Raw genomic sequence first — 26300 nt, 5'->3', positions numbered from 1 at the left:
TGGCCAGGCCTCCACAACTCAGCCTCTGCCATCACTCTCTTTTCCACCTTGTACCTCGATACCTTTATGCTGAAGCTGTTCTTTCCTAGATGAGCTGATAAGTGATGATCTTAAGCCATCACATGTTGGTCACACCAGAAAAGAGCCATTCCTCCCTGGATAACACAGGGATGCACGTGGTGACTCAGGTCCTTTACTCCTAAAGCAACAGCTGCTGCCCTGCCAGGGGCGGACTTCAGTGTCTACATCACCTAAATTCTGAGGGCGACGAGCTGAGGCCATGTGCTACAGGAGGAGAGCGGTTGCTAGCGCAGTTTCCACCATCTAGAGCAGATGGCCCTCTCCATCTCAAAGGCTTCTTCACACTCTTTGGAGGGAGGTGGCTGGCGATACTGAGGAAATCACTTTGTGAATGGAAGGCAACAGGCAGAGCAAGACCTCATTTCCTACCCTGGCTTCATATACCTCGCATACGGCAGGTGCCATTGCCCCTGTGAGTGAACCATGGGAGGGTTATCAGCCTGTGGGAAGGAGCGCAGCCCTGCTTTACTTACCCATTCCTGAGTGGAAAGGGGATGCTTTGGGCCAGCTGCCAGGGGATGTTCTCCTCTATCTTCCAGATTATCTAGGCCCAGGGTACAAGAACCATTAGAGATCATCATGGTTTTGTGTGCGTTCTTTTAAATAATCGGTAACAGAATTCTCTCATAAAACATAAATAAATTGTTCAACTTTCAGAAATTTAACTTTCAAACATATTTTCAGAAATATATCACCTATGAAAGTTGAGGATAGCCCATATATAATTTTGTAGGCATGACTTCTTAGGTTAACTGGATAGAGATATTAACTGGTTTAAAGTGTTTACAACACCATTATATCTATGATCTCAATACTGTACTTGAGTATGTCTTTCATATTACTTAAAATGTCATTCATACATGTAACATTTCTGGAACACATTTTAAGTATTCATAAGTCCTTAAGATGTATACAAGGCTTTCGGGGGTGCATTTACATTTTTTTCATGAATGGACATGTTCCTACTTTCACAGGAATAAGGTCAGTGGCTTTTATTAGAATCTCAAACAGGTCTGTGTTCTCCCAAGTTAAGACCCATGGATTGAGAGATTCAATTCTCTCTCTTTAAGCAGCTCTTAAAAACTTTCAATAATTAAAGCCTTTGTAACTAATGCAACCTTCACCTCTGTATCTGATGCATCAGGTCTGCTGAGCTGATGTTTCCCATTTACTTCAAGTTGAGCTGATGTTATTTTATATGATAAGCTCAACAACGTTAGCCAAACTGACAGAAGTTATTACCTTTCAGAAGAGAATGATTTAAAAATAAAAATGAGACTGAAAGAGAAGAGAGAAAAAAAGAGAAGGCAGATGTAGATAATACTAACCCTTGCTGAGATAGGGTGGAATATAACAGAGCCACATAGTTTTATGATTGTTGAAGCCAATTATTATTTAGCAAAACTTGGTTTGAATCATGTTTTTATCAGAGTGGATCCCCTTGGACAGTTAACACAAATCCAGAGAAGAACTAGGAAACAATGTTTAACTTTTTTTATTGTAAAAATAAGATTTTATGGTATACGTTGAATAAAAAATAAATAAAAACTTAATATGTAATTCAAATATAGCCAACAAGATAGAGTTCATCTGCAAGCTCTGTTGTACTTCAAAGAGGCCACTTGCTCATACTTTTCTCTCTCCCTTCCTTGCCTTTCTTTCCATCCTTCCTCCCTCCTTCCTCTCTTCCCTCTTTTCTTCTATTAAACCATTAAGTTTCACTAAGCTTCATATATGGGCAACAAGAGGCCAAAATGGTGAAGCTGGACAACATGCCTCATGTTTTCAGGCTCATCTCAAAAACGGGACTGCTCCTCCTTTCCTGCTTTCATTCTACCCAAAGGTAAAAGCCTTAACTTTGTCTGAAGGATGGGGCTACTGATATTACCAGTGGGATCCAAAGGAAGAAGTAATTCTAGGGAAGTCTTTTCACTGGGCTCTGAAGGCTCAGTGCCCTTTGGTTTGCCAGGGTCTTTGGCTTGCCTTATTTCAAATGAGGTCTGCTGTTATTTCTCAGAGGGGACTAAGAAATGCCTGACCATATGTCTAACATTGCAAATACAACTGACGGGTGAAGTTGTTTTTGGGGTCACTTGAATTTTCAGCCATTAAAAACGGAAACATTCACTGATGGACTCACAGTGGAAGAAATTCATCCTTAAGCACCTTTGGTATTTGAAATGTACATTAATCAATCAACTTCTCCCAGACCTCAGTGCCCAGGTGAAGCTCATTCTACTTTTATCTTTCTGGACCCTGTGAATATCATAATGAACTTAGAATAAATTTTTAGGCGAATTTCATTGGACTTCATGATATGCTTTTCTATGTAAAATTTACCCCCTATTCTTACCCTGGTGACTCCCTGAGACCTGGTCCCACCCAACTCTGTAGCGATTCCCCTCAGTGAGACAGACGGCTGCTGGAAACCAAGCTGTACTCTTAAAGGGCCCACACAGAGACTTAGTCGCTCACAGACACTCACCCTGAGCTCCAGCAAAGGGACAGCAGCTCAAAAGGCATCTGAGTTGTGCAGGTAGAAAATGAATTGTGTGGCTTCAGGATGAGGGATGCCATTGTCCCTGTGTTGATCCCTCCCCTCATACAGTGTAGGGGCAGATGAGGGCCAAATCTGAATCAGCATTAACCTGGTGAACACTGCTCACACCACTCTGGTGATTCCCTGAGGCCAAGTTCCACCCAATTCACATATTGCCCTGGCTCTTTTAGGGGTTGTGCCTCACAGGCAGCTACAAGCTTTCTTAAAAACTCCCCAAGGTCTGCAGGCTCAGGCAGGTGGTGGCTGCCCTCAGTGTGCACTGTGACTTTTGACGAGTGCCCCGAGGCCTGGCTTTGAGTTGCAGCATGACCTCTCCCATGCACCTCCAGGCCCAACACAGGCAGCTGTCAACTATGGATCACTCAGTAACTTCTACTAGGTGGCCTTGGGTCAGGCACAGGCAGTGGCTGACCTTAGTCTGCACTGGAACACTTCCCAAGAGGCCACAAAACCAACAACCCGGTGGCCAGCCTCAGACCACAAAAAAGCACCACCCAAATAGCTCCACAAATGACATACCCAAAGAGTGATCTCAGAAGGCACCAAATCCCTGCTGTTAATCTTGCTCCATGGGGTCAGCTCATTCTATGGTTGTGGCTAGTCCTCACAGACAGTCAATCTGAGGGTCAATCCCATTCACTGGTGCTTAAGCAGCAATGAAAGCTAAATTACAACAGGAGGGCACACAAAATCTACACAAGGGATACTCTTAGAGTACCAAACTCCTGTGACCAAGGAGACTATGCCACTGGGCCCCACAGGACACCTACTACATAAAGCCACCTGGCCAAGACTTGAAGATGTAGCAGGTCCAACTAATAAATAGAAACAAACATGCAAAGGCAGCCAAAATGAGGAGACAAAGAAATGTGTCCCAATTGAAAACTCCCCATAAAGAACTACACCAAATGAAAGCAAGCAAATTACCAGATAGAAAAACATTGGTTATAGGATGCTCAATGAACTTAGGAGAAGAATAGATCAATAAATAGATAGGAGACATAAAAAGAGACATAGAAACCATTAAAAAGTCAGAAATTAAGAATACAATAACTGAAATAAATATCATACTAGAAGGAATCAAGAGCAGATTAGATGAAACAGAGGATTGAATCAGCAATTTGGGAGGCAAGGTAGCAGAAAACATGCAATCAAAACAGCAAAAACCAAACAAACATGAAGATATTTTAAAGGACCTCTGGGACAACATCAAGCATAACGACATTCACATATAGGAGTAACAGAAAGAGATGAAGAGAGAGCAAGGAATTGAAAACCTACTTAATGAAAATATGACTGAAAAGTTACTTAATCTTGGGTGAAGGAAATACACACAAAAGTCCAGGAAGTGCCAAACAAGATGATCCCAAAGAGGCCCACACAAAGAAACAACATAATTAAAACACCAAGGTCAAAGACAAAGATAATACTAAAAATGGCAAGAGAAAAGCAGTTAGTTACCTACAAGGGAGTTTCCATAAGACTTTCAACTGATTTCTCATCAAAAACTTTGCATGCCAGAGGGATTTGCACAAACTATTCAAAGTGATAAAAAGCAAGGACCTACAACCAAGATTACTTTACTCAGCAAGGCTATCATTTAAAATCAAAGGAAAGATAAAGCGCTTCCCAGATAAGAAGAAGCTGAAGAAATTCATTACCACCAAACCAGTATTACAAGAAATGTTAAAGGAACTATTTTAAGAAGAAGAAGAAAAGAAATGAAAAAAACAAACCAACCCATAAATATGGGTAACAGTTGAAAATAACAACATACCTATCAATAATCACTTGAAATGTAAATGGATTAAGTGTGCCAATTAAAAGATATAGGGTGGCTGAGTGAATAAGAAAGCAAGACCTATACATATGCTGTCTACAAGAGACCCATTTCAGATAGAAAGACACACCAAGACCGAAAATGAAAGGATGAAAAAATATTTCATGCAGTGGAAGCAAAAAGCAAAAGAGCTGGGGTAGAAATAATTACATCAGAGAAAATAACTTAAAAAAAAAGGCTATAATAAGAGACAAAGAAAAACACACTACATGATGATAAAAGGATTAATCCAACAAGAGGCTATAACTCTTCTAAACATTTACCCACACAATGTAGGACTGAACACACACACACACACACACACACACACACACACACACACACACTAGGGGCCCAGTGCACAAACTCGTGCGCCTTGAAAGGAATTGTGGGCTGCGAGGCTGCAGTAGGCACAGGGGCAGGTCTTGGCCCATCCTCTGCACCCCCGCCCGACCCCTCCCAGTGCGGCCCCCAGTCCCCTGTCTGAGTTCCCCTGTCTGCCGGCAGCCCTGCTCCCATTGCTGCCACTCACACACACTGATGGCGCGGAGTGACTGGGGCTGGTGCCAGCAGTGAGTGCAAGTGGCAATTTGTCCTGATTATCCCTCAGGAGCAGGGGGAGGTGGAGAAGCCCTCAGGGACAATCATGGCTGGAAGCCACTGCTCAAACCTGCTGATGGCACAGAGTGATCGGGACTGGAACCAGGTACCACCAGCAGGTGTGAGCAGCAGCTCTGGCGCCAGCTGCAGGTGCGAGTGAGGCTGGCACTGGCAGCAGTTGCAAGCACCGGGCGGGACAGCGATGTGCAGGAGCAAAAAACTTTCAGTAACCACCAGAGGCTTGCCCCAATGACAGCGACTGGCGCACCATCTTGGTTTGGCACACCCGCTCACCTGCTCCACCATCCTGCCGCGGCCAGTGCCCACCATGTTCCGCACATGCCCCCTGGTGGTCAGCGCATGTCATAGTGACCAGTTGTTTGGTTGTTCTGCCGTTTAGTCTATTTGCATATTAGCCTTTCATTATATACTAGAGGCCCAGTGCACAAAATTTGTGCATGGGGGTGTGTGTCCCTCAGCCCAGCCTGCACCCTCTCCAATCTGGGACCCCTCGAGGGATGTCCGACTACCCATTTAGGCCCAATCCTGGATGTCCGACTGCCCATTTAGGCCCAACAAGATTGGGCCTAAATGGGCAGTCGGACATCCCTCTCACAATCCAGGACTGCTGGCTCCCAACCGCTCACCTGTCTGGCTGCCTGATTGCCCCTAATCACTTCTGCCTCCCAGCCTGATCGATGCATACTGCTCCCCTGCTGGCCCGATTGCCTCTAACTGCCCTCCCCTGCTGGCCATCTTGTGGCAGCCATCTGGTGTCCACATGGGGGCGGCCATCTTTGACGACATGGGGTGGCCATCTTGTGTGTTGGAGTGATGGTCAATTTGCATATTACCCCTTTATTATATAGGTTACTAGAGGCCCAGTGCGCGATTAAAATCATGCAAGGAGGCACCCCGCAGGGAGCCGGGACCCGCGCCTCACCCACGTAGCACTGGTTGCAGCATTGTGTTGCTCCCAACTGCTCACCTGTCTGGCTGCCTGATTGCTCCAAACCACTTCTGCCTGCCAGCCTGTGCAGCCGCTTGGAGCACGCCACTAATTGGGGAAGTGCCAATTAAAACAACAATGAGATATCACTTCATACTTGTCAGAATGGCTATCAGCAATAAATCAACAAGTGGTAGTGAGGGTATGGGGCAAGTGAACCTTCCTGTATTGTTGGTGGGATTGCAAATTGGTACAGCCCCTGTGGAAAGCTGTATGGGTATTTCTCTGAAAATTAAAAACAGAACTACCACATGACATATAAATTCCACTTCTGGTTATTTATTGAATGAAATCCAAAGGACTAATTTGAAAATATATGCATCCCTATGTTCATTACAGCATTATTTATAACTAGAGGCCTGATGCATGAAATTCGTGCACGGGGGGGGGGGGGATGGTAGGAGGGGTCCCCTCAGCCCAGCCTGCACCCTCTCCAATCTGGAACCCCTCAGGGGAGTCGGACATCTCTCTAACAATCCTGGACTGCTGGCTCCTAATCACTCACCTGCGTGCCTGCCTGGTCACCCCTAACTGCTCCCACTGCTGGCCTGATCGCCCCTCACTGCCCCCCCATGCCGGCCTGGTGACCCCCAACTTACCCCCCCGCCAGCCTGGTTGCCTCTTACTGCGGACCCCCCCACCGGCCTGGTCGCCCCTCACGGCCCCCCTGACAGCCTGGTCTCCCCACACAGCCTGCTCTTCAGACATTTGGTCGTCCCTCACTAACCCCCCTGACGGCCTGGTCACCCCATGCAGCCTGCTTGTTCAGTCGTCTGGTTGTCCCTCACTACTCCCCCTGCCTTCCTGGTCGCCCTATGCAGCCTGCTTGATCAGTTGTTTGGTTGTCCCTCACTAACCCCCCTGCAGGCCTGGTCATAGGCAGCCATCTTGTGAGGGCATGAGGGTTAATTTGCATATTACCTCTTTATTATATAGGATAGCCAAGATATGGAAGCAACTTAAGTGCCCATCAATATACAATTAGATAAAGAAGTGGTACATATATACAATGAAATATTACTTGGGTGTAAAAAAAATACACAATGAAACCTTACATTTGCAAAACATGGATGGACCTAGAGAATATTATGCTAAGTAAAATAAGTCAGAGAAAGAGATACCACTTACATGTGGAATCTAAAGAACAATACAAATGAACAAATAAAACAGAAACAGACTCATAGATACAGAGAACAAACTGATTGTTGCCAGATGGGAGGTGGGTGGATGGGTAAAAATGGTGAAGGGAGTAATAAATACAATTGGTAGTTACAAAATAGTTATGGGGATGTGAAGTACAGTACAGGGAATATAGTCAATAATATTATAATATTGTAATAACTATGTTTGGTGCCAGGTGGGTATTAGACTTATGGGGGGATCACTTCAAAATTATATAAATGTCTAACCACTATGTGACATACCTAAAATTAATATAAAATAATACTGAATGCCAACTGTATTGAAAAAATAAAAATTTAAAAAATGGTAAAAAAGTATATTTTCCTACATATTTACTAATGTATTGAAAATTCTTTTAAATTAACTTAAATACCTATAGTTATGAGGTAAGAATACAGTCAAACAATCAGCAAGTAATTGACTATCCACTTCATGGGACCAATCTAAATATTCAGTTTGGGGTACTACCAAGCTACATGCTTTCTAAATTCTATACTTTGAGCATTTGATTCCAGCGGAAGTTCAAACACCTTCTTTCCTCTCTTGTGAAAGCCAAGTTTTACTCTGTGAACAAAGGCATTGGGTAGCTATAATTGTGGACAGCATTCTGAGAGACACCTATGCCCTCATTCTAAAGCTGAAATGAAATGGCTTCTTGAAGAGGGAGGACCTGCTGTGACGAAGGAGAAAAGGCAATGAAATCTGAGGTTGATGCCTTTAAATCCTCTTATATCATAAACCTTTTGAGACACCTTTTAGGAGTTTGATTTTTTTTCCTAAAGCTCTTTCCTTACAAATTTAGCTGCTGCCCTATTGTAACCTTTTCTTTTGTTCACTAAATCTGGGGAACAAAAACACAGAGATGCTACATCTGTGGGTGGGATACAAAAGTGAACAAAGGGATCTACTTAAATTCACAAAGTACGCAGTTTGAACGTGGCTTTGCATAGGCCTTGAAGAAGGATCCATATATTCAAATGCACAAGTTAACAAGTCCTGTTCTTTATTTTGCTTGAAAAGGAATCATTAAATTTAAAAAGTGTTTATATAAAAACCAGCATTTTTCTTATTAATCTGTTCTTCTTTTAATCTCTACAACATCATATGCTTACTTTTAAAAGAAAAATAAATTTTTAACTCTAGTGAGTTTGAATATCATGCATAAATCCCAGGAATGGCACTCTCTCTCTCTTTTTAAATATCAATGAAATTAGGTAGAAATTAATTTTTTTTTTTACTTAATTGAACTTCAATGAGTGAGAAAACAGAACTCCATAGTGTCATTTAGAAAAAGCTTTTTGACTAAAATAATCAGAGCTTCCCAATTCATAGAACTTCCTTTTGTCCTCTGTTGCTGCGCAGGTCTGACATTGTTTTTGCCTGTGCCTTCCTAGAAAAAATAAGCTGCTTCCAAAGTGACAGCTGATTTTCAAGCATAGCTGTTTGCTGGTAGGAGTGGCTGCACTATTTCTCTGTGGAAGGTGTGGACTTGAACCTGCTGGGCTGTTTTACTGAGGGATGAAGGTTTTTATCTCAAAGCAACAAAGAAAAGCCAAGGAAAAAAAATAACTGTTTTGCTGAATGACTAGTTAACAGGGAAGCACAGTGGTGAGTTAATGTGGCCAGTTTAAGAGCCTAGCTGAAACTACATCTCAACAGCCCACTTAGGGTGATTCATTATAGAACCAGGCACAGGATTTCCTTAAGAAAAAATAAGAAGGAAGTTCCTTTTGGCTCATGCTGGGATGAAGAAGATCCTAAATAAGTGTTGTCAGAATGTAAAGCCTTGGGAATCACTGATAAATAAGTGAAGGGGAAGGCATACTTTGTAATTATTCTACTAAGGAGTATTTTATTTTTATACAAGAGGCCCAGTGCATGGGATTCGTGCACTGGTGGGGAGTGTGGCCTGTGGGGATCGGCCCACTGTGGGAGCGCCGCTCATCCCGGTCAGCTGCACGGCTGTGGACTCGCCCTCTAAGCGGCCACTATGAGAGCAGCCACTCATCCCTGTCAGCCAAGCGGTGCTCCTACTGTGGGAGCATACTGACCACCAGGGGGCAGCTCCTGCGTTGAGTGTCTGCCCCCTGGTGGTCAGTGTGCGTCATAGTGACTGGTCGACTGGCCGTTCTTGTTCTACTGTTCAGTCGCTGGCTTTTATTATACAGTAGGTCCTCGGGTTATGCCTGTTCCTACAGCGCAATGTAAGGCAATTTTCGCTGTAAGTTGGAACCCACCTACATAAACACCTACGCCACTCACATGGAGCACATACACAGCAATAATGAAGTGAAACAGTAAAAAAAATTTGAGAGAAAGATAACAATTCCTGACCTTTACTTGTGGTAAATAAATAATAAAAAACATAAAGCACATATGTACATACATCGAAATGATGGAACTTTTTTTTTTTTCTAATAAATAAATGAGAGATGGCGATGTAACCATGAAACGATGTACGTCGAGTCCGACATAACCTGAGGACTGTCTGTATAGGATTCTCTATGTATATGTTTATAGTATATTTGTAAATTTATATATTTTATTATATTATTTACATATTATAGGAAAAAGGATAGTAAGCAGTAATCCTCTGGAGCTACAGGTACTAATCTAATCATCTCATCTTATTTTACTGAAATAAAATCTCTGTGCTAATCCAAGAAGCTGGATACTTTGCCATCCCTTGCATGTATTGCATCCATTCTTCATTCTCTTCTGCTGAATTTTCCCTGGGTTCTGAAATTATTGTGCTTTCTCTACTTACCAAATCTTAAGTACTTTCGAGAACCCTATTTAAAGTTCTTCATTCTCTGTAGAGACTTTGATTACTAGTCCATCCTGAGTTCTCTTTTCCTAGTTCCCATTGCTTGGTGAGGTAATAAACTGAAACAAGTTTTTTTTTTTTTTTTTTTTTGTTTTTTTTTTACTTCACTGAATTAGAGAACTTTCATAATAATAAGGCAATTAAGAAAGGCCAAGCCTTGTGCACAGTTCTGGGCTTCCTTGTCCTTGGGAGGTGTGGCTTCAGAGCCCAAATCAGAAATTAAGCCCTAAAAGCAAAACCTCAAGACAAAGAGTTTCATTTTTGGAATCTACCTTCTCTATGGAGAATTATTCTGGTCTCTTTCTGGGGTGAGGAGCAGAAGGCTGATGCTTTTTTAAAAGATGTTTTTATTGATTTTTAGAGAGAGAGGAAGGGAGAGGAAAAGAGAGAGCGTAACATCGATGGGCTGCCTCCTGTAGCCCCCTACCTGGGATCAAGTCCACAACTGGGACATGTGCCCTGACTAGGAATTGAACCTTCCAGTGCATGGGACGATGCTCAACCAACTAAGCCACACAGGCCAGGGCATGATGCTTTGGAGATAGATTGAGGTGGCCTGACAGTGAGAAAAACCACTTCCCCTCAATGGGGGAATATGACAAGGTTTGAGGTCTCTGCTTGCACAGGATTCTAGTTGGGGCAATTGCATGTCAAGTCACACGTTTAGAAGCTCAAATGAAAAGGCACTGACTTGAGATTAACAGTGATGATCTTGGGGCTGGGCCCATGACCGAGGACCTCCGTGAAGGGCTGCTCTAAAACCAACTAATGTAGTAGTTTCAGGCAGTCAGATGGACAAGGCTCAATGGCATCTTTGTCGGTGGACAAGCAATGTCAATGATGGAGACCACCATGGACTAATGGTCTGATTCTACCCTAGATTTCATGAGTCTTGTGCAGGTCTGGGGGTGGGGGTGGGGAAAGGAACCCTGGAACTTCACTGAATTTCTTGCTCACTTGGTGGTCTTGGGTTTGATTTGCTTTAGAAAAATAAGGAAATATTTCTTGTACCTGAATTTTGAAGAACAATCTGAACTTTTTACACAAGTAGCACATTTAGTCCTTCATAGTATATTGTTGTCTTTTTTTTTTTTTTTTTGTCATTTGTGCCTGTCTTATCTCTATGAGAAGACTCTAAGCTTCCAGAAGGCTACTGCCTTGCATTGTTATACCTACAACTATGATTCCAAATGAATGAATTGCTCACACTGCCCAATACTTTTCTTTACACTGAGTAGTTCCTATTTGAGTATTTGTTTGGTCAACTCTCCAATGCTGAGAATAAGAGACAATCTCAGGGGACACCTTTCCTCTGAGGTATGTCTACATGTTGTAGTTCCGGGGGGTCTTTCCATCCCTGAAATTCCATGTAATGTTCTTCTCCTGGCCTTTGTTACTCTACCTCCTCTCATCAGGGAATAGCCACAGTTCTCTTTTCAGTATGAATTTAAGGTCTAAGGCAATTGGTTTCTCATGTGTTCACTGATTTTCCCACAAACTGTGCTCATTCATTTCTGACACATGCCACGCTGTCCCCATCTTTCTGATTCCATTTCCAAGAGGCACCTCAATGGTCCTTCTGTCAGCTGAGAATTCAGTGGAATTCAAAGCTCAGCCATACCTTATACGACCCTGAGAGAAAAAAACAATCTGTGAAATGATATAAACATGATCAGGCCAAACTCCCACCACTCTCGCCTACCTTAGGGATGCTATGCTGCTTGGTGATAGATGTTACAGAGGTATCTATCAATCAGCTTTGATAATGGGGATTTATATTTGCCTAAACAATGTCAGGGATTGTTTGGAATATTTTCACTTGGTGGCCACTGGGTGTCCTCATTTACAAAGTAAATATGCAATATTTAGTGTAGGTCACCAGAGAGGATAAAAGACACTAGTTTTCTTTTTGGCCTTTCACATTTCTGAGTATAATTTATTGCTGAACTCACAACCAGGTCACATATTAGTACTGTTTAAAAACCTTCAGGTCAAAATGCTGAAGTTTATAACCAAAAGTAACTTCTACGGGTTCCAGACATGAATTTACAAGACTGTTTCCTCAATAGAGGGGACTGTGATCTGGCTATTAGAATGAGTCCTTATTCATTTGGAAATTGGCATGGAATTTTGACTATCTACAGAGAGAGCCAGGAGAGAAGAACAGAGAAAGTCTTAATTTATTCTTGAAAGAAAAGAGAACACCAAATATCTCCATGGGATATTTGTTAGATTCTGTTTTTATCTCAATTTTTCTGAAAACCAATTAAAAAAAATAATGAGAAAGAGAAAATATGTCCTTTACTTGGGAAACCAGAGGTAATGTGAAAAATAGTACAAGCAGCTGGGTCATATAATGATTACTAATAATTTTATGTTTAAAGACAGAGAATTCAGTTATTGCTGTGTGGACCAGTTACCCTACCTGTAACATAAAGATACTGGGGCTTCACAGAGATGCTGGAGGACAAATAAAATAGAATGTGGAGGCACACAGGGTTGCTAAGAAGAGAAACCATACACCAGATAGACTGAAGATATTGCTAATATTCTAAATGTGGCTCAGCCATAGTTGTGTGACTTGCCCCTTATGGCAGATAGGTGTCCAGGACAGAGCTCATGCAGCTAACACACATTTACTGACTCGGCCACTCCAAGCACCGAGCGTGACCCCTGCTGGGTAGTCACTTTGCTCCCTAAAGTGAGTTTTGCACACCTAGGATTGTCAATGCTTCTACTAGCAAATTTATATTCATACATATCTGAAGAGATTCTTTCCTTGCACAGCCAAAAGGATGTCTACCTCTCCACCTTGTAACTTTCTCAAACTTGAGATACAGAACCACTATACAACACATAGCAGTACTTGCCTTTTTCAAAGGCAAAGTTAACTTTACTGTAATAATTTTTTCCCACTGGTTTAACCCCCCCAGCTTAATCAGTATTCTCTGACATGCCATTTCAGTATATGAATGATCAATATGATTCTGTGCCCAAACCAACAATTTACACAGGTAATATTAGGGAAACTAGAGGAAGCTATGTGAGCTATCCACTGCCTTCCAGAGATGTACTCTGGTCTTATTCGCTTTGCTGAACAACTTTTTCTGTTGTGCCTCTAGCACAACCGTCTGTAACTCTCAATCAGCCATTTAAATCCTCAGCGATGCACAATAGTCAGGTCACTTTCACCCTGCGGTTCTGCTAGGATCACAGTGTACTCAGAGTGTACAGAGAAGTGTCTCATTTCTTCTAAAGATCCTTAAATTCTGGGGATTTATAGCATTTCTCAACTCCTTAATTAGTAGATTCGTTTTTGAACTACTGTAACCCTGATGGTTCATATCTGCAGAGTCCTTGTGGTTGTGTTTTCCCCTATGCTTTTGCGCCTTTCAGCTTCCTCAGTTTGCCCCTTTAATTTTACTTTTAGAGTTTCTTGAGGCTTGGTGCCTGAACTCCACACAGCGCAGGTCTTATCTGATGTGCCGGCGCCTGGTGTGGTCGAAGACACACTGGTGTTTTTGTTCTTGAAGTACCAGACTGAAGTTCTGAAATCTAGACTCCAACACAAAGGAGATCATGAGTTCGTTTTAAGTGTCTCTTTTCTTCCCTCCTGGCCTCCTCCTACCCACCCCAATACTTCCTTAGCCCTATGCACTGGCAGCAGATGGTAACTACAGTCCAATGCTGAATATATACAAAACTGTGCCATGGAGAATAGGTTGGCTTCAAAGTTAGCTTTCTATTCAAGTAGGATGGCAGAGACTTCTGGAGGAGTGAACTCATGTCTCATTCATTTAATCCACTCTTCATTCAGCCAGGAATTTGTTTTCCTACACGTCCCTTTACTGTCCAGCCAGCTGAGTGAGGGTGGGTGTGAACTCTCTGGAGGGCCTTCCAGCGGGAAGGCACTGAGATTCTGTGCTGAGCTCCTGTATCCCTGAGCCAGCTCTGCCTGCTGTTGGTCACATCATGCCATTCCCACCAGAGAAGCTTAAGAGCACAGCGTGGGGGTGGGTATTTCAAGAACTGTCTCCTTGCTAGCCTGCCAGTCACGTGCTATATTCTCTAGACAAAGATGAGACCAGGAAAAGGGTGAAACCAGGAGGAGGGTGTGGGGTTACAGAAAACTGCGGGATGGTACAGTCATGGGAGATGGGAGTGGGAAAACCTTTCCTGTTTGTTGTTTCAAGGTTTGATGGGGCTTTCATCTAATCATCTGTTTGAGCATCTTGAAAATAAGTATCTATTTTCATGATATCTATCAAAAACAGGCACCAGATTATACTACAAAGTTGACCTTAACCCTGCCATATTGCTACTAGAATCAAAACATGTAGCAGCCTACATCTAACAGAAAGTGATTATGTTTTCCCAGCATAAAAACCAGAGGGTATCTGGGATGCACTTCATTTTGTAGGTCTGCTGAATAAAAAAATAAAAACAAGAAATCAGTGCCTATACTTTACCAATGGGTGAATGCTCACAAATGCATTATACTCTTTCGCTCAGTTCACCCCACCTCATTCATTCATTCAACAAGATTTTGCTGAGCACCTACTATGGTGAAGCAGTCTGCTAAGGACCCAGCAGTGAATAAGACAGACAGGATTTCTGTCCTCACAAATTTTCCCACCTCGCCGGAATAAACATTCAATAATTTAACCACTAGATTGTTATTTGAGGAACAGGAATAATTCATCTTACCCAGTATTTCTTCTTAATTTTCTCAAATGTATTTCCTAAAGTTCCAAACTTCTTTAATCAAGAAGTTCTGTTTTAAAGCCCTCTCTTTCTACTGTTATATTCATTCCTTTCTTGGCCACAGTGTTGACAGCTCAGATTGCAACTGCTATCTTCCACCTCCCCATCCACCACCCCCCCCCCCCCCACCCCGTGGGACTTATAACCTAGAAGATTGAGGATCTTCGCTTTTCAAGCTACACATATATTTTCTCTGTAAATATTGTACCATCTAATTTGTGTCTTTGGATTCTGCTGATTAGCCATCAACATATGACTTAAGGAATACTGCATATGAGATGCAGACATCATGTCTCAGTAAGTTATCACTTTAAGGGTCTGACTTGGGATTTACATAGACTTGTATCCAATCTCCTTGAGCATTGGATCTGCAACTATTATTGAGAGATTTATAGCTCCAGTTTTATGCCCATGCGTCCCTGAAATTGTATTCTCAGCAAAGGTGCTCAGGAGTTAAGAGAAGCAAATGTCTGAAATTATCTCCACGCATTACCAATAACTATGTGGGCACCATGGGATAGGAAAGCCTCACTAGGTACAACAAGCCAACAAGTCTTACTGAATATCTTACTATATATTTTTTTCAATTACTACAACCTGCTTCAGCATGGAAAAGGCTAGTGAGTGGGTGATTACAAGCAATCGTCCTGTGCCGTGAAACACATTTAATCTCCTAACTTTACCTCTATTTTGAATTATTTCAAAATACTCTGAAGCCATCAGGTAGACTGTCTTTCAAAAAGTAAAAGGTGCATTTCTTTGGTTGTAAGTAGCTCTCTTTGGAAAGGGCTCTGTGATGTGCAGCACAGCCATTTGCCCATGCTAGGGACCTGATGCTTTGGCCTCTTCAGGTATTAGGGCTAGAAGGTGGCTACAGTTAAAGGACACCTGAGGGTGCACGGTAGGGGCCTGGATAGGTTCTACTATGCATTTTGAAATAAGAGAGACACAAATCCATTCTCTACAATTAGGAAATCCCTCATTGATTACAATGCACTTGAGGACAAGAAGGAACTTAATAGGTTAACACTATAATATAGATAATATTCTAAACCTTCCCTATACGAAGAAGAAAACATTCAGAAAGGTGTTTATTTTTAACTTCTCTGTGTCACAGTTTCTTTATCTGTAAAATGGGGTGTTTTGTAACGATGATGAAATGTTTTGACACGAAGTAGATGCTTAGTGAATATTAGTCCTCTTTTGAATTTAGAGAAAAACAAGACAAATGGAGGGGCTTCCCTGTCTATCCAGGCCTGACTCCAAGAAGGGACAAAAAGAGAGCCTGCTTTGTCCTGAGGTGCAGAGGTGGGGTCCTCACACGCTCTCCTACCGACCCAGAGCTTTGGGCTCTGCCATTCTCAGGAGGAAGGATAGGACACCTGCCACAGCCTTCCTTCATGGCGCATCAATTTTAGTACATATTTACTTAATAATTTAAAACACTTAAACTATAGCTAATAATGCTCAGATTCACTGAGTGCTGGCTGCCTGTCTGATGCTGTTTTAGGGGCTTTACATGCAAAATTCCATCTAATTCCTATAATAACCCAGAGAGAGAAAGATACTTTTTTCATTCTCATTATGCATATGAGGAAATGGCATCATGGGAGGTGAAGTAAAGGCATGGAAATGCATTCATAGGCTGAAGTTCACATTAAAAAGAGCAAATAACTAGACCATGGGGGTGAAAAAACATTTTCTGAGCAACGTGTGTTGCAAATTAGTCCATTAACATGTTCCAGAAACAGCATTAGAAGTCTGCTATCATACCTGCCCGGCCCGGCGGGCAGAGTGAAGGGACCTGAAAGAGCTCCAGGAGTCAGCTGCCTTTGGATGTTCACGTCGGACTCCGTGTTTCTTAGTTTACTCGTGGGGCCAGGCTTGGAGATGCAGATTCTGATTGGAACATGTCCTGGGGAAGTGGCCCTTTCATTCTTATAGTGCCCTGGCCCTAATCTAATGAAAGTCAGACATCGTGTCCCAGAGCAGCACACGCAGAAGCATGTATGTGTGGGCACACCGGCTCAGGGGTGGCTCTCAGTCATGCTAGCAGTGGGACAGCAAGTCTGCCATGCGTGTCTCCGCATGTGAACCCAGGGTTATGAGGCCACTCCAAGAGCCTGGGATCTCACCATCCCTCTGGGACCTTTAGGTCGGGGATAAAATAGAAAAAGCTATATTTCTGGGGGTTTTCTTAAAATTAGCAAAAAGCACCCAGGCCTGCCTGGAGAGGCCTACAGAACTTCCCTGAGGAAAGCATATGCATTCTCTTCCCTGGGGTTAATGTCTAATGGCTGAAGTTCAGAATTTGCATGTGTATTTTCCATGAGACATGGAATCAGGCTATGCAGCTCAAATTTATATACACTTTTCCTCCAGTATCTCTTTTATATGCCCAGTTGAGATATGAGGCAAAGAGATAATAGCTAATTATAAAGGAAAGGAAATGATTACAGCAAAAAACTAAATGACAACGTTAACTTAGTTACTACTTTTTAAAGTTTCTCATGTGGTGTTCTAAGTGCCACACCAAACTTTCTTAAAAATTATACATAGTCTGGAATAATACTGCATGAAATTTTGGAATGAAACTGATAACATGAACCTACCTAAAACCACTGAGGATAAGTGAGTAGAAGGACATCCTTTTTTTTTTTTTTTAAATATATTTTAATGATTTTTTACAGAGAGGAGGGGAGAGGGATAGAGAGTTAGAAACATTGATGAGAGAGAAACATCGATCAGCTGCCTCCTGCACACTCCCCACTGGGGATGTGCCCGCAACCAAGGCACATGCCCTTGACTGGAATCAAACCTGGGATCCTTCAGTCCGCAGGCCGACGCTCTATCCACTAAGCCAAACCAGCTAGGGCAGGACATCCTTTTTTGAAGTTGGAGAGGACAGGTCCATTTTGATGGACCCTGAATTCATTCTTCCCTGGGAAATTATAAAGACTCATATTCAAAATTCTTCCATGCAGTTGTTTATATATCTTACAACAGTGAAAAAAATTCCTTATTAGTTTTACAGGTAATTTAATAGCAGAATAAAAAACCATTTAATTCACTTGGTTCCAGTCCTAGAGCAGAGTAACTGCAGATACTGTGTGTCCAGATGACAGGGCCTTAGGGATGTCCTCGACCATCAAAAAAGCAATACGGTGGAGGTAAACAAGTTTCAAAAAATTCCACAAATAATGAACCTGAGGATATCTTGTGACAATGATGCAGAACGTGAGAACAACACATAGGTTTGTTATTAATTAGTACAGAGCTTGAAATGGACCTCTCAGGAAAGCAGTTCACAGAATGTGGAATTTAAAAAAGATTCTGCTTTGAGATAACTTATTTGAAAATTTTTAGAAAATGTAAATGTTCCAAGTATTTGACACCTGTCGTCTGCCTAATGCTCAGAGACTGGAGAGGGTGAGTGGATATTTGTGAAGTCATCTGAAGAAGACAGGTAACAATTCTTTTTAAACATTGCTACTTAGTAGCTAAAGGAAAGAGAAAGCAATGTTGGAAGGGAGTGGAGAGAGAATTAATATAATAAAATTACTGATTCCTCGGGCTTGGGTAATGACTTCAAATTTCATTTACATATATTTATCATTCCAATTGCCCTGCAAAATGGGAGCTCTAGTTCTTCCTCACCTGCCTGTTTAACTGCAGCCTCCCTTAACAATGGATTCTGTTCCTCAGCCTATAATTGGGCTTGGGATTCCTGTAACATAAAAATATTCACTACCCTGCTTTTGTGTAACCTGTTTATCATTTCTTTTGAAACCATTAAACTTCTTTAAAAAGTAGTTCATAATTGTTGCCTTCCCACTTATCCCGTGTGCTCCTGAACCCCTTTTTATGGTGTTTCTGGGATGTACTTGACTTCTCTCTTGGCAACCACTAGGAAACCACCAACATTGCTGGCCCACCCTCCCTGATGGTCCCTCTGCAGTATCCTGGTTTTCCTCCTATGTCTCAGACCCTCTGTCTTTTTCTTCCTTTGATGATACTCATTCTCTTTTGTATCAGTTATTATAAATATTCCCCAAGGTTCCATCTCTCTTTTTTCTGTCAACAAAAACCATCATGGAGTTTACTCTCACATTCATGGCCTAAAGTAAGGCCTCTTGACCAAAGTATTTGTTAGCCCTAATTTCAAACCTTCTGCTGCACTCTACCACCCCATGTGTGACACAGTGTCAGCCTTCCCTGGTAGCTCATACTCGGCACTGCAGAAAACTGAACTGTATTCTTTTCCTCTAAACACTTCTTCCTCATCTTCTTTTGTCGATATCTTGGCCATATCTTTCATGACTTCCTCTCTCACTAAACAGTCAGCTCCCAGAGCTGTCCACCCTCATCCATAGTCTGGCTTCTCTCCACTCCCTGTCACCAGCACCCCTCAAGTTACCAATAGTCTGAGCTACTGAAAGGCTCTCAGGGCTCTCTCCTCCCTCCAGTCACCCCCTCCGACATACATGCACGCCCCACATGCCTGTTGCTAAAGTAGATCTTCCCACTGCGAAGTCCTGATCCTGGCAACTCCTTCTTCAAGCCTCTCACAGATCTGCAGCAGAATGCAAAATCCTTGTACCTTGCTCTGTGCCTCACCTCTCATGAAGTTTCATTCATCTTTTAAGAGAGCGTGAATGGAACCTTCTCTGATACACTGCACTGGATGTTACTGTTAACTGGATTAGGATGGATCTTACTAACTCTCTAACTTCTAAGATAAAGGTGATTTGAGGACATATACTAAATTTTAAAATTCCTGGTGGCAGAGTGTATTTGGTTCCACTTTTGTTTTGTACCCACAGAGAACTCGGTGTAGTGTTGGGCACACAGATGTGCTCATATGATTGCCAGTGAGTGATCCCTGCTCTGGTGCACCCAGGTATGAGGGGCGGAGCTCTATCTTCTCTGTGAGACTGTGAGCATAAGGCTCTGGTTTCTAGCCATGGTCCTCCACATTGAAAGCATTCAGGAAACTGATGGGATGAATAATCCTGACTCCCTTTATATTCAGAAAACATACATTCTCTTAGAACCAGACTCAGTCACAGGCAGTAGAGTATGAGTCCGTACCTAATAGGGTTCTAACTGGGGGTTTTCCCCTCTGCTGGGAACCTTTTGGTATGAGACTGTCCCTTTTTGGGCCTTGGTTTCCTCATCTGTATAATAATGAGCTGAGACCAGGTCATCTTACTCCCTCTCAGTACTGATGGAAAGTTCTAACGGGTACGCAATCCTTAGAGAGAACAAAGGATGCAGAGGCAGAAGTAAAGCAAAACCGAAAGCTGGTGAGGTAATGGGTTTGGCTGCATTGTACCTAGTGTGAGGTGATTGGTGGAAGGATTTGACTTAAAATTTCCTAAGAGCAAGGAATTCCTAGAATCTTCATGCGTGCTCTCAATTGGTCATAAATGATCCATTTCTGAGGGCAGTGGTGCATGTGATTTTTTAAAAGTCTGATGTGAGAAGCCTGACAGATATGGAGGAACACTAATTTTATTTAATGAAATTTGCTACGAGTGCAGGAAGCACATATGAAACTGTCACTAGCAGCTGCAGATAAGAATTAAAGATGTGCTCCTGCAAGATATGAGATGACAAGATGAAGAATAGAGCCCTGAAAATCAGCAGTCTGTCCCAATAATTACATGTGGACAATCACAACCCCATTTGTGCAGTATCTGGGAGAGCAATGTGCATGGTGTAACTTGAGGCCAGGGGCCATGAGGCCAAGTCTGCCAGGGACCTGGGAGGAGTGCATGAGAGGACAGATTGCTAGAATCTGAGAGACAATGGGCCAGGGACAGAGGTCCAATATGACAAAGGTGACTCTGGGGCTCCAAGAAGGAACATTTCTCAATAAGAAAAATTATTCTAAACTTTGCCCATCAATAAATTATCACTAAGTCCCTTATAATACTTCCCTATGTCTACTGAATACATGGAAAGAAGGGCACTCTGCCTATTTGAAAACAAATGGGGATCTTGTTTTATTATATATTTAGAAAGCAAATGTCTCTAAAAGAGACATACACCTCAGCCCAGCTGAATTTTAATGACAGATAATTTTACCTAAATGCAAACTGTCCTGTGATTAAAATGAGGCCTAAGAAGGTCAGAGTATTATAACTGAACTGTGCTATTTCTGAGAGCACCATGCTGTGTTTTTGCCTCTGTGGTTTTGCTTCTGTTCCTTCTACCTGGAATGCCATTCCTCTCCCCTTCTACCAGACACACACCTACTCCTTCATGGTCAACTCACCTTCCCTATGAAGCCCTCCCCACTGCTTCACGCCCTCCTCAGGAGCTTGATAGTTTTTGTGTCCCTTAAACACGTTAATATTGCATTTGTATGTCCCCCTTTTGGACAACAGGTTTAGGAAAGTGTTGGGGGACTTTGTGAGTTCCTAAAATGAGGGACAGCATCTTGTTTGTGTCTTTACTCCTGTCCTAGCTAAAGACTTGACACAGAAGCTGGGCCTCAATAACATTTGATGAATGAGTAAATGGAGGACGCATGACTGCATGAGGTAAGACTGACAAACAGAAATTACTGCATTAAGTGACCCTGGAAGACAGCCAATTAAATGAGCATTGTAGAGAGGGGCAGGTTTTATAAAAAGAGGAAACATTTTATAAAAGAGGCAAAAATCAATGCATTCCTAACTATACTAAGTCCAAATTCTAAGAAATTAAAGAAAAAAATCCTGACAATGAATAAAGGCTGGACTAAGCACTGACATCTCTAAACAAGAGGTTATCAAAAATAATAAAAAGAATGTCAAAGAGATTGTCTATCAATTAACTCAGAGGCAGAAAGGTGACTTTTTAAAAAGGGAAACACTACCTTTAAAGAAATGAAACCACACTAGCAGGCAAGAGGCTTACTTGGTTAATGAAACAGCAGAAAATCAGTTTAAACTGCTAGCAATGAAAAGGTAAATGTATAATTCTTTACAGGAAGTAGAATGAAGAGGAAGGCAGGACATTCTGGAGATACTGAGAGCACTCAGTTGTACCAAAGATGCTCTGTGTACTGTTTAACTGACAGGGAATCCACTAAAAGTTAATGGCAAGCCATAGGATAGTAACTGTCTGCGGCTGCTAATTCCATCCCACTTTGACTCTCTCTCCTCTGCAAATTAGTGTGACCCCAAAATGTTTTCAGGATTGTCCAACTTGTCCTACATTCCATAAATACACGCTTTCAGAGGATGCTGTTTTTTGCCATGTCTCTATTACGGTTCTTCACAGATGGACCATTTTTGTCCTTCCAAAGTCTAAGAATAACTCGTTGAGTTATCAAGACATACCGAATCCAGTTCAGCTGCTCCTGGGGGATTCCAGTCAGTTTAGTCACATCTGCTGAGATGCATGCATCTGAATCCAAATGAAGATTCTGTTTGATTATACATTTTGAGCATTTGTGGAGGTTTTCTTTGGGGGGAGGCAAAATGTTTTCCATTTTTTTGGCACTCCAAACAGAGCTCTTCAGTCTTAAACACCGCCTTCGGAGCGCCCCTCCCCCACTCCTTCGCAGGAACCCAATCTTTTCATGTGAGCAGGTGCGTCTGGAAGTTTTTGGAAGGTTTTACACTGAATCAGCTTTCTGATTGGAAACTTTCTGAACACGCAGTCAGATGTGCCAAAGAGACCTTCAAACTTGCCGGAGCAGTTTTCACTCACACAGACACACGTTCACACATACAGACAGCCAGAGCGAGAGTGAGTCAGAGCCCTGTAAACTGAAGTGTCTGTCTCAGAGGGTAACTACCACATGCAACCGAACTGAGCAAAAGGAAACGGCAGCAGGAGAGGTAGTGACTAAACAGCAAGAACCGAGGCTCCGATTCCTCATGGGCACGTTCCCCTTAGAGCTGAAAACCTTAAAGCTTTACCTGAGAGTTTAAGCTACACATCCTTTCCGTAAAAGTCTGTCTCATTTCCGAGTAAGTGCCCAAGCATTTGCCCTTTACAACACTGCACCTTCCAGTACTGCTACCAATTCCTTTTGCTCGAAAATTTGGTCAAACAGTGATTTTGAAACACTTCCTTCTCCAACACAAATAGGTCAACCGGATTCAAATCTAAACGAAGGACACAATGCTACTCTCTAAATTGTGAGTTTTCCAGCAAAACCCGTACCTTACTTGATTCCCTACAATCTTTCTTTTTCAGTTTGAATATAAACTGAAAAGTTGTTGCAGAGTAAAATAACACTTTTGCCTGAAGTCAGAATAGTTATTAGGAGGAAAATCACCCCCCACTGGGCATGCCCGGAATTCCGGGGGAAATCAGCTTTCGTTGTTCTATGGCCCAGACCAGATGCTCTGAGGTGGCCAGGAACCTTAGTCTACGCCCACTTAGCAGATTTCTGGCTTTCTATCAGGGACTAAGAGGTTTATTTGCAGAAATGGATCATTTCCTTCTAAATATCCTTTACCCTATTTACATGCCTGCATATTCCTTCTATGTTGTTTTCCCCCTACAGCTTTACTAAGGGAATTAATTATCTAGAAGAACAGGAACATACAGTAAGTACATCTGAGATACAGGATGAGACACAGTATGTCATCTATTAGGCCTGGCTAAGACCAGCAGCTGATGCTAAATGGGAAGGAACATGCACCAAATGTTTTTTAATCACAAAGTTAGTAATTAATTGCTCTTTAAAATACATTTTATGCTTCTTTCTGTCTGTGTACATGAAATGCACATTTATTACATGCCAAAAATTACAGCATTATGGTTTAAATGTGATTGGCACGGAAGTCCGGAAATCAGCGTTAATGTTCCCACAGCAACTTTAATTCCGACCGTGTGCACATGCGGGCTGTAACGGCCTCCGCTCCAGGATCATACATATAGATGGTCTGGGCGGGAGGCTAACGACCCATATCCTCAACTGTAGTTACAGGAAGAAAACAAAGACGATCAGCTGCGCGCCTTTCCACGTGTGTGGATAAAAACAATGTCCCTGTGCCCGCGTTGTGTAATCAGAGATGAAAGAATCTGCTGTGAGGCCAGCACTTAGGGGGACAGTTTCTGTTGCTGTGGGAACCCGGACTTTGCATTTCCTGACTTTGGGGTAATTAAAATGTCAGCCTTAACGTGGCATTAATGGAGCTTGCCATAAAAAATCCTTTGTTTTGTTCTCTAAAAAAATTGCTTAAAAGTTCAAACTGAACCAAGTGTACTAAAAATTTTAATCTCGGGAACTTGGACTGGTGAAGCAAAGGGTTGGGGGTAGGAAGGCCAATGGAGGTGGATGGCAGGAAAGAGAGGGACGAGCCCAGGAGTCTCCTGGCCAGCGTTTGGCCCCAGCAAGTCATGCTACCTGCAGAGCTAAAGTTAACCCCACCCACACAACACTTTGGTAATGTGCAAAGGTTAAATTAAAAATAAACAAAAACTGTGAATGCGTAAGTGCATCTTGACAAGGACACACAAAAGTAAGGCAGTTTGATGAGACCAGTGCAAAACATGGGAAGGTAAGCAACCACGGATGCCAGCTCCCAACAAAAGAAAGACAACAGCATCCTGGGCCTAGTCAAAAGCAGGGAGCACTGCCCCAGGGAAGAGGCACCCCTCCACTCCTTCAAGGGGGCACTTATTTTGGGGCAAGGAAAATATGCAAGTGATAGTTCGGGTGGCCTCTCTCACGTGTACATGACTGTGCTAGGCTACAGCTTGCTATTTGACAAGAAAGGTCTTTCACTTAGAGAGCCTCGCCTGCTCTCCTGATGTGGTTTAGTCCTGTTTCAGCATTTGAAGGGAGAGCCTATTCAGTTTTGTATCCATTTCAAACCTTATCTCAGTGCCTTCCATTGTCATCATCTGAGTTTGAAATGGTAAAGAGGTGACAAACTAGGAGGTAATGGAGGAGTATACTACAGGAAATTGTTAATGTGAGTAATAGTAACCTTAGGACCAATTTAACATCATCATCTCACAACAGAAGGTGCTTCTCAACCATATTCCTTCTTAGTTTGAACATTGCTGGGATCTTTGGCCAAATCTGAAGTGGCCGGGCAGGTTACATAGTCAATTGAGAATGTCAGGGGTCAGACTTATCCTCTTCCCTCTACAATTTGGCCTGTGCCCTTCAGAGGCAATGACGCTGTGGCCTACCCACCCTTACTGGTCCATATTCAGAGCTGACTTCTTCTGTGGGGATGTTTATATATCGTGTTTTATAACCCACTCACCAAAATGAGTAATTGCACATTTTCAAGATGCCCGTTTACAGCCTGGAATGCCATCTCTAGGCTTGGAACAAAGAATCCAGGCTGCCCACAGTGAGAACAAAGCCACAGACATCCCTCAGTATCTGAATGAGTTAATTATGAGCAAGTCATTCATCTGTCTGTCAGTTTTCTCATCTGTAAACTGGGAAGAATTATACTGACTGACAGGAAATGGGCATTAAAGCATGACTAAGAATCATTTTGCTAAACACATGACAAATGAAACAGTACTGTAAAAATTCAGGCACCTGTGCAAGCTGGGCATACCACATGCTGGCGGATGTTTCCAAAGTTAAAGAGATAACAAGTCAAGGGCACTGTTTATAAATGCCCCAAATCTGTTAGTTCTAAATAGGAACTGAATATTTCACCTTAAAGAAATTAGGCTTTTAAATTAATCTAAGGAAAGAATGACATTTGAAAGTAAAAAGAAAAGAAAAAATCCTCTTGAAAGCAAGAAGAATATCCAAAAGTTTAACAGCTTAAAATAAACCTCTTTCCTATCTTCTCTCCAAATGGCCAGATTTCTGCGAATTCTTCCTAAAAACAATTGTCTTCGAAGTGTAAGCTCAACTCAGGACAAACTATGATCCGAATATATTTGGAGAAAAGTAGAATCAATTAAACAACAGGTTGGAGCAGGGAAGACTTTCACATCTTAATGGCAAAATCAAACTGACCTCAAACAGCTGGAGATTAGGTTTCTCCTCCCTGTTCGGACACCCTACTGACTGGCCTCCTCGTTGCTGGGAACTGTACGGCTACCATGCTTGTTCAGTTCCTTGCACATCTCCCGTGGTAACGCCAAGGCCTGCTCAGAGGATGCTTATAGAAAAGTACAATAAATGGAGCTCAGTGCCTCCTCTAGTTAGAAAAACACTTTGCTGCAACAGGGGATTTCTGGTCGAAGGCCATTCTATGTAATCTTCCCACAAGGTCTGGCAGCAAGCCAGGCGGGAAGGTCTGCACGCAGGAGCTCCAGGCCTTTGGCCACAGGAACAGGCTTCCCTCCTAGTAGGCAGGGACAGTGCGCACATGTCTACGGGCACTGTGCCACACTGTTTTCCAATCCTTCCTGTAATTACTATTGGGCTGGAGACTGCCAGGCAAGAAGGGCCAAGGATGTTCCTATTACAATGGCCAGCAGAACACAGTCCCCGCTTCTGACCCCCAGGTTTCTCCAGAGAGGCGGC

The 26300-nt window shown here is 42.5% G+C and overlaps 1 protein-coding gene across 15 annotated transcripts in view; it reads right to left on the bottom strand.

The window, feature by feature from the left end:
• The window catches only part of ZBTB20 (zinc finger and BTB domain containing 20), an 874980-nt gene that overhangs the window by 19894 nt on the left and 828786 nt on the right, over positions 1-26300 (bottom strand). For 2 of the 15 annotated variants that reach the window (XM_081085646.1, XM_081085647.1), the window contains one exon: positions 555-625. The exons of the other annotated variants lie outside the window; for them this stretch is intronic. In XM_081085646.1, coding sequence (XP_080941772.1) covers positions 555-558 — 4 coding nt within the window. In that variant the 5' untranslated portion in view covers positions 559-625. The remainder of the gene's footprint in view (positions 1-554; positions 626-26300) is intronic. 15 annotated transcript variants of the gene reach the window in all.

The sequence above is a fragment of the Myotis nattereri genome (genome assembly GCF_964212035.1).
Source record: "Myotis nattereri genome assembly, chromosome: 3".
Taxonomy (NCBI): Eukaryota; Metazoa; Chordata; class Mammalia; order Chiroptera; family Vespertilionidae; genus Myotis; species Myotis nattereri.
This window is presented reverse-complemented; position numbering and strand designations above follow the sequence as displayed.